General features: G+C 41.3%; 1 protein-coding gene across 1 annotated transcript in view; it reads left to right on the forward strand.

Moving 5' to 3' along the window:
• Positions 1-1,368: 1,368 nt before the first annotated feature.
• The window catches only part of LOC112069513 (melanin-concentrating hormone receptor 1-like), a 14,628-nt gene continuing 6,625 nt past the window's right edge, over positions 1,369-9,371 (forward strand). Inside the window, exon 1 of the mRNA XM_024136852.2 lies at positions 1,369-2,309. Coding sequence (XP_023992620.1) covers positions 1,897-2,309 — 413 coding nt within the window. The 5' untranslated portion in view covers positions 1,369-1,896. The remainder of the gene's footprint in view (positions 2,310-9,371) is intronic.

Here is a 9,371-nt window from a genome sequence, read left to right on the forward strand (position 1 = left end):
ATATAAATTATCGCGTCTATATGGTTGTTGCAAAGGCTTGTCGCCTACTGGTTAAATTCGTGTCTTTTCGCACGAATTAAGTAGCACAGAAATTCGTGTATTTTCAAACGAATTTAACCAGCCCAAAAATGCACAAAAACGCACGAAATCTGCTGAAATACATTTTGTACATATATGCGCGAATTGAATGTGAGACTGTGTTGTCCTAACATACCAAAGCTTTGCTGTTACTCTTTATCCAATGTTCGCAAGAGCAGCATGGGTGCATAGGCCGTTTGATGGGGTTCGTGATAAAGTGAGGTCCAGGGCATTGATGGATATCACCCATGAAGAGAAGGCATAGAGTTATTATAAGATGGCCACCATTCATTTGAGATTTCAGACTAGATTTCGATGATCGCTTTGGTTTGTGCCAAGGTGTTATGAAAGTTTGGTATAAAACATTCCTTCCAAACCTGTGTGTGTGTGTGTGTTCAAACACACACGCATGTGGGGGGTCTGGGAGAGGGAAGTGTGTCCATCTAATGAATGGGCATGTGCCTGAACTAAAATTTCTACACTAATTGCAGTCTCACCGATCCATTTCTAATGACCGGTCATTTTTGACCGGGAACACCACAGCTGTACAAAAGTTAAATAAAACACCCAAAGTGTAATGAGAATCATCAAAATGCATGTTGTGTGTTCAGATGACCTGTATGGACAAAGTCATGGAACCTTGTGACAATCAGATTAAATGAACTACATCTTTCAGAGAGGAAACTTGTAAATCAGTCCAGTTCGACCGGAACTCAGTGGGAAGGTCAAACAGACGGATTTTAAAAGGGATCTTTTTTGTATTATGCAATTCGATTATTAGCGGGGACGTGGACTTCAACTCTGGGGCTTAATGGACAGACTATTTCTCATTTATAACATATTAAACGATCTGTTTCACTCATAACATACTAAACGATCTGTGTAATTTATAACAAGCTTAAGAATATGTTTCATTTATAACATTATTAAAGAATATGTTTCATTTATAACATACGAACGGATCTGTTTCATGTATAACATAGTAAACTGTCTTTTTCATGTAACATGCTAAAGGAGCTGTTGACTAAAATAATATCTAATTGTCTAATGATTCTTCGTTGAATCATTGGCTGTATATGAACCAATCTGTAATAGACGTATAAAAGGCCAACATAATATTAGGAAACAACATCGTGTCATTGATGCTGTCGTTTTGAATAAAGCAACATGAAATCAAAACATCGTGACACAAGTCAATTTACTCATGACATGCGCAACGGGATGCATGYATGAGTTGTTTTTTCAGAGCAAGAAACAGATCAACAATATTTCTTTTTGTGGGAGGATTTACTAACTGATCTTCCAATCAGTTTTCTCTAAAAAGTATTAACGTTTTATCAAGTGTTAAATACATCGGGATATTTTGAAGGGAGGACACTACTATCGGATTGTTTTATCCTTCACCGAGTCCGCGAAAATCCGGTGCGCTATTGGGTAGGGAGAGAGCGCAGCGGAGACGCACAGGGAGGTCCAGTCCAGGAACGTAGCGGCTTCCTGGGTGAATAATTTGTTATTCTAGAGGCATCAGCTTGTTCCCAGGTTTGGTGCGAATGATCCATCAGCAGAATCTCATTGAAACACATACTTTACTTGTGCTGTAGTTTATTACAAGATAATCTAAAGAAGTGCGTCAACCAAAGGATACGCGCGCTGCAGTTTATCCAGAAGAGGTGTCCAAGTTGTGCCGCTAGAAATTTGGATAGAAGCTGGTACAGTATGACTTGTCGGCTTGGCAGTGTTAGTGTTTATCTATAGCCTAATACTGACCCGCGCGTTATCAATTACGACCAAGGGCGGCAAATATCTGAAGATCTAAATATGATTATAAATAGCTCGGACATATTTTGTAACTATGAAGAAATAGGTAACTTCACCAACAACTCGTCATGTGTAAACACGACTCAGTCCTCACCCAGCTTCATCGACCTGGCGACATTTATGCACATATTCCCGTCCATATACGGCATCCTGTGTACTATAGGAGTGATCGCCAACGGTTTGGTGATATACGCAGTGGCGACATGCAAGAAAAAGATTGTCTCGGACATCTACGTGCTGAACTTGGCCATCGCAGATATGCTCTTCTTGCTGGTGATGCCCTTCAACATTCACCAGCTGGTCCGGGACAGACAGTGGGTGTTCGGGAACTTCATGTGCAAAGCTGTCGTGGTGGTGGATGTTAGCAACCAGTTCACTACAGTGGGGATTGTAACGGTGCTATGTATTGACAGGTAAGTCTCCATCTCTCCAAATTCAATAGGTGTCAGTTTGATCATGACAAAGAGAGGTGTCGAATATAGCATCAATTAGGTCTCCCTTCACCTTTATGTATCCAGGTAGATATAACCTGGTGTAGGATATGATTATAACATAGTTAGAAGCTATAGGTTATTACGACGAACACTCGTTATATGCAGCCGAGGGGCGATTTTTTTTCTTGAGCGGATGGTCGGTGGCCGGAACATAATTAGACATTAATGTGTAGACTCCAAATTGACCACAAGAAACCCAAACAGATATCATATTTGACTAAAACATAAATKATTCCAAATCCTTGCAACGTTTGTATAAGATCACGTGTCTCTCTATTGTGCGTGGGAATACTTAGAAACAGATTTCTGAAATTCAAATCACATGGAGCTGATGTCCTGGAGTTGTTACATGATTTTTTCCAACAATGAAAATAATACTAGAAATTATAATAATACAATGTTGCCCAGAAACATTGTTGTCCCTTGGGAGGGGGGGGGGGGGTCAATTAAAATAAAAACTCTGACCTTGTACCGATGTTCGTCTGAGGAAGAAGGAGTAGACCAAACGCGCAGCGTGGTACGTGTTCATGATGTTAATTCAAACTGAACACTGGAACAAAACGCAACAGTTCTGTCAGGCACTCACACAAAACAGAAAACAACTACCCACAAAACACAGGTGGGAAAAAAGGCTACCTAAGTATGYTTCCCAATCAGAGACAACGATAGACAGCTGCCTCTGATTGAGAACCACACCAGGCCTAAACACATAGAAATAGACAACATAGAACAAAAACATAGAATGCCCACCCCAACCAAAATAGAGACATAAAAAGGATCTCTAAGGTCAGGGTGTGACAGGCCTCCAGTTGCAGAACCATGGTCAGAGGGTTCGGTGAAAAAGCACAGCCAAAGTAGATCAGTAAAACCTGAGGATATAGGCCTACACCGTAACAGAAAACTGAAAATTATACTGCAATTCTGGCTTTTATCAACAGTAAAATACTCAGAAACATTTTACTGCAGCATAGTTTAAAATATGGTGCATTGTGGGAAAATGTTGTGGTCTGGGCAAATAATTGCTGTATTTCGAATGGTATTGTAAATCCACCTTACAGTATCTCTGGAGTGCCAAAAACCTTTTGACCGTTAGGATTGTTGTTTCTGGCTCATTAACATAAACTCAGCAAAAGAAGAAACGTCCAAAAGGGACCCTGTCTTTCAAAGATAATTAGTTAAAAATCTAAATAACTTCACAGATCTTCATTGTAAAGGGTTWYAACACTGTTTCCCATGCTTGTTCAATGAACCATGAACAATTAATGAACATGCACCTGTGGAACGGTCGTTAAGACACTAACAGCTTACAGACGGTAAGCAATTAAGGTCACAGTTATGAAAACTAAGGACACTAAAGAGGCCTTTCTACTGACTCTGAAAAACACCAAAAGAAAGATGCCCAGGGTCCCTGCTCATCTGCGTGAACGTGCCTTAGGCATGCTGAAAGGAGGCTTGAGGACTGCAGATGTGGCCAGGGCAATAAATTGCAATGTCCGTACAGTGAGACAGTGCTACAGGAAGACAGGACAGACAGCTGATCATCCTCGCAGTGGCAGACCACGTGTAACAACACCTGCACAGGATCGGTACATCTGAACATCTCACCCAAGGGACAGGTACAGGATGGCAACACCAACTGCCCYAGTTACACCAGGAACGCACAATCCCTCCATCAGTGCTCAGACTGTCCGCAATAGGCTGAGAGAGGCTGGACTGAGGGCTTGTAGGCCTGTTGTAACGCTGGTCCTCACCAGACATCACCGGCAAGCAAAGTGCCTATGGGCACAAACCCACCCTCGCTGGACCAGACAGGACTGCAGAAAAGTGCTCTTCTCTGACGAGTCGCGGGGTGATGGTCGGATTCGCGTTTATCGTCGAAGGAATGAGTGTTACACGCGAGGCTTGTACTCTGGAGCGGGATCGATTTGGAGGTGGAGGGTCTCATGGTCTGGGGCGGTGTGTCACAGCATCATCGTATTTAATGCAGCTTGTGGCCACACCAGATACCGACTGTTACTTTTGATTTTGCCCCCTCTTCCCCTTTGTTCAGGGACACATTATTCATTTTCTGTTAGTCACATGTCTGTGGAACTTGTTCAGTTTATGTCTCAGTTGTTGAATCTTGTTATGTTCATACAAATATTTACACACGTTAAGTTTGCTGAAAATAAAACGCAGGTGACAGTGAGAGGACGTTTCTTTCTTTTTTTGCTGAGTTTATGTCGATGGGTGCCTTGTAAGAGGCTATATTTGTTGCACCCCTGATTGAGAATGCTGTACCAATTTAACTCCTTTGTGGTTATAGTGCCACATCAATTTGTATAAGGGACAGATTGGAGTATCAGCACACCTAAAATGTAAACGGTTGCCATGTCCTTCTGGTCTCTTTAGCCCTGTAGTTTGGAAGCCTTTGTTGAGGCCTCTAGAAGTCTATGTGATATAAAAACACCAAACATTCATTAATATATTGTAATGTGTAAACACTTTACCTAGCAGCCAATCTGCTCGCGCCAATCCCTTGTAATTACAGTAAAATACTGTGAAATACCAGACCCCTCCCTTAAATGAATTAATTTAATCCATCCATGAATTCATTCTAATTATGGTAGAGTTTACTTWTTMTTMTTTTTTTTACAGTAATAACAGTCCATTTTACGGCATTGTCCTGAGAGTCATTACACTGTACTTGCYTTGATACCCGTATTMATATTACAGTAGGTGTACTGTAATATGAAACACCAGAATTTGACTTGCCACAAGCTGCCTGTAAAACTACTGTCAAATTCACAGTAATCCCTTTGCAGTTTACTTTACATGCATGGACTGCAAATAAATACATGTTATTGCTTTCGGTGTGTTTATTAGAACCAAAAAAAAGGTGATTTTCTGATTTAATATGGATCCATCAGCATACAGCATATCAATTAGTATAATAGCCTGCAATATATACACCCTGCCATGTCAATAACCCAGAGGGTAGAGATTGATGAGTTAATAATGAAATGGATGGTCACAGAGGGACCATAGCCGTACATAAAACATATATTCAAGGTTAACTGGTTCGCCGTCTTCATTTGGGACCAAGGTAGTAAATCCATTTCAGACACAGCCAATCAGACACAGCCAATCAGACACAGCCAACACAGCCAATCAGACACAGCCAACACAGGCAATCAGACACAGCCAACACAGCCAATCAGACACAGCCAACACAGCCAATCAGACACAGCCAACACAGCCAATCAGACACAGCCAACGTGTTGTATGGAGTGACGACAGTAAACGTTGCATATGTCTGAAGTATTAAAGATTCCGCGATTTTAGAAATTGAAAAGTAATTTCCTAATTGAGCCGACATATGCWGCGTTTACTGTGAACGCGAGAGCATACATTTCAATCACGCATTCACCTTGACCTTTCACGATACGGATTGAATACAACTCATGGTTAAAACTATAATATTGATCTTGTAGACAGTCAGTCAGTCCTTTCATCCATTAGCTCTGTCTATTAAGATTAGTTAAACCACCCTCCAACAGGATTAGTTAAACCACCCTCCAACAGGATTAGTTAAACCACCATCCAACAGGATTAGTTAAACCACCCTCCAACAGGATTAGTTAAACCACCCTATAACACAGATTAGTTAAACCACCCTCCAACAGGATTAGTTAAAACACCCTCCAACAGGATTAGTTAAAACCACTCCCAGCACAGGATTAGTTAACCACCCTCCAACAGGATTAGTTTAAACCACCCTCCAACAGGATTAGTTAAACACCCTCCAAGCAGGATTAGTTCAACCACCCTCCAACAGGATTAGTTAAACCACTCCAACAGGATTAGTTAAACCACCCTCCAACATGATTAGTTTAACACAACAGAATTGAATAGAAACCAATGTTTTGAGGCTTTACACAGATTAGTTAAACCACCATCCAGCAGGATTAGTTTAACACCCAGATTAGTTAAACACCCTCCAGCAGGATTAGTTTAACACACAGATTAGTTAAACCACCATCCAGCAGGATTAGTTTAACACACAGATTGAATAGAAACCAATGTTTTGAGGCTTTACACAGATTAGTTAAACCACCATCCAGCAGGATTAGTTTAACACACAATTAGTTAAACCACCTCCAGCAGGATTAGTTTAACACACAGATTAGTTAAACCACCCTCCAGCAGGATAGTTTAACACACAGATTAGTTAAACCACCATCCAGCAGGATTAGTTTACACACAGATTGAATAGAAACCAATGTTTTGAGGCTGTACGGTGTTTTTTTTGTGCATTGTTTTACAAAACATTGGAGAAAAACAAGCTTATATTTTGTGTTCTGGTGGAGTATGAGATTTGAACTAAGCTCCTGAGGCATTTAGAAATTCTATTTTTCAAGAATCAATTGGTACATATTCATTTATAAGTCCAAAAATGTATGCAGATTTTGGGTCAACAACATCCTTGGCTGGAGTGGACGAGGCTAATTCTGTCTGTGTTTATAGAGGAAAGAGATCATACCTTCCTAGCAGACATGCTCTCCCTACCTTTATTGTGCCTGGTGGAAACACAGACACGTTATGTCTCGCTCTCTCTTTCACACACACACACATTGTCTGTTTCTGTCTGTCCCTCTCTCTCTCTCTCTCTCTTTCACACACAATACTTTGTTTCTTTCTGTCTGTCCTCTCTCTCTCCTCTCTTTCACACACACACACACATTCTGTATCTCTTTCACACACACACATTCTGTATCTCTTCTTCTCTCCACACACACACACACACCACCTCATTAGCCGTAGAGACTCACAGCTCCAACAGATGGACAGGATTAGTTTAACACACAGATTAGTTAAACCACCATCCAACAGGATTAGTTTAACACAGATTAGTTAAACACCATCCAACGGGATTAGTTTAACACACAAGATTAGTTAAACCACCATTTAACAAGACTCCTAGATAGTTTTATGTGAACTATTATAATAGTCTCCAAACAAATGTTCCCATACTAGCGTGTTTCCAAGGAATGTGCCAACTCTAAGCTCATCAGCTGCTAATGAGCTGCACCATATATGTATCTTACGTATGTAAAGTATGTAGGCTTTTCGAAGTCCAATATGTGTTTGTATCGATCCAAAGGCAATGACAGGGTCTTACTGGAACATGGACATGGCAGTCAGATTCCCCAGTCAGATTCCCCTAGTCAGATTCCCCTGGTCAGATTCCCTAGTCAGATTCCCCTAGTCAGTTCCCCTGTCAGATTCCCCAAGTCAGATTCCCCAAGTCAGATTCCCCTAGTCAGATTCCCCTAGTCAGATTCCCCTAGTCAGATTCCCCTAGTCAGATTCCCCTGGTCAGATTCCCTAGTCAGATTCCCCTAGTCAGATTCCCCAGTCAGATTCCCCTAGTCAGATTCCCCTAGTCAGATTCCCCCTAGTCAGATTCCCCTAGTCAGATTCCCCAGTCAGATTCCCTAGTCAGATTCCCCTAGTCAGATTCCCTAGTCAGATTCCCCTAGTCAGATTCCCCTAGTCAGATTCCCCTAGTCAGATTCCCCTAGTCAGATTCCCCTGGTCAGATTCCCCTAGTCAGATTCCTAGTCAGATTCCCTAGTCAGATTCCCAAGTCAGATTCCCCAAGTCAGATTCCCCTAGTCAGATTCCCCTGGTCAGATTCCCCTAGTCAGATTCCCCTAGTCAGATTCCCCTAGTCAGATTCCCTAGTCAGATTCCCCTAGTCAGAATTTCTAGTCAGATTCCCCTAGTCAGAATGTCTAGTCAGATTCCCTTATTCAGATTCCTAGTAGGATTCCCTAGTCATTGGGAAACACAGGCATTTCAATTCACCGGCTTTAACATCTGCTAATCTGTGTATGTGACAATCTTTGATTGAGTTGATAGGAAGCTCATACGCACCCTTTTCTGGCCATCAATACATCTATATCTACATGACCATGCCAGGTTCATGTGGCTTTTTTAATTAAAAGTCAGTTATGAACAAATTCTTATTTACAATGACCCCGACAAAAATACCCCGACAAAACCCTGACGACGCTGGGCCTATTGTGCACCGCCCTATGGGACTCCCAATCACTGCCGGATGTGACACAGCCTGGATTCGAACCAGGTACTATAGTGGCTCCTCTTGCATTCAGATGCAGTGCCTGTCTGGTGCACTGCGCCAACTCGGATGCCTGTAGAGAAGACATCGCTACAGTAATATCTCCAACAGTACATATGAAGGTATCTCCATGGTCATATGAAGATAAATAAAATGCTTGGCTGGGCTGATGAGACAGTGGATTGCACAGTCAGATGGAACAGAGTAAATAGGCATTTTAACATCATAGATTTAGCCGGTGGTAACTTGTGGAATAGAGATCGGCTGGAATGAGGTTTTCACCAATCAGCATTAGGACTAGACCCAACCGTTGTAAAAACAGTAATACCCCCATGGTCATGAAGACATCCCGCCAGTAATATCTCTATGGTCATGAAGCACATCTCTACAGTAATATCTCTATGGTCATGTAGACATCTCTACAGTAATATTCTCTATGGTCATGAAGACATCTCTACAGTAATATCTCTATGGTCATGTAGACATCTCTACAGTAATATCTCTATGGTCATGAAGACATCTCTACAGTAATATCTCTATGGTCATGTAGACATCTCTACAGTAAATATCTCTATGGTCATGAAGACATCTCTAAGATAATATCTCTATGGTCATACGTAGACATCTTACAGTAATATCTCTATGGTCATGAAGACATCTCTTACAGTAATATCTCTATGGTCATGAAGACATCTCTACAGTAATATCTCTATGGTCATACGTAGACATCTCTACAGTAATATCTCTATGGTCAATGAAGACATCTCTACAGTAATATCTCTGTGGTCAAATGAAGACATCGCTACAGTAATATCTCTATGGCATGAAGACATCTCTACATCAGTTAAATATCTCTA

This window comes from Salvelinus sp. IW2-2015, unplaced genomic scaffold, assembly GCF_002910315.2.
Source record: "Salvelinus sp. IW2-2015 unplaced genomic scaffold, ASM291031v2 Un_scaffold1036, whole genome shotgun sequence".
In the NCBI taxonomy this organism is placed as follows: domain Eukaryota; kingdom Metazoa; phylum Chordata; class Actinopteri; order Salmoniformes; family Salmonidae; genus Salvelinus; species Salvelinus sp. IW2-2015.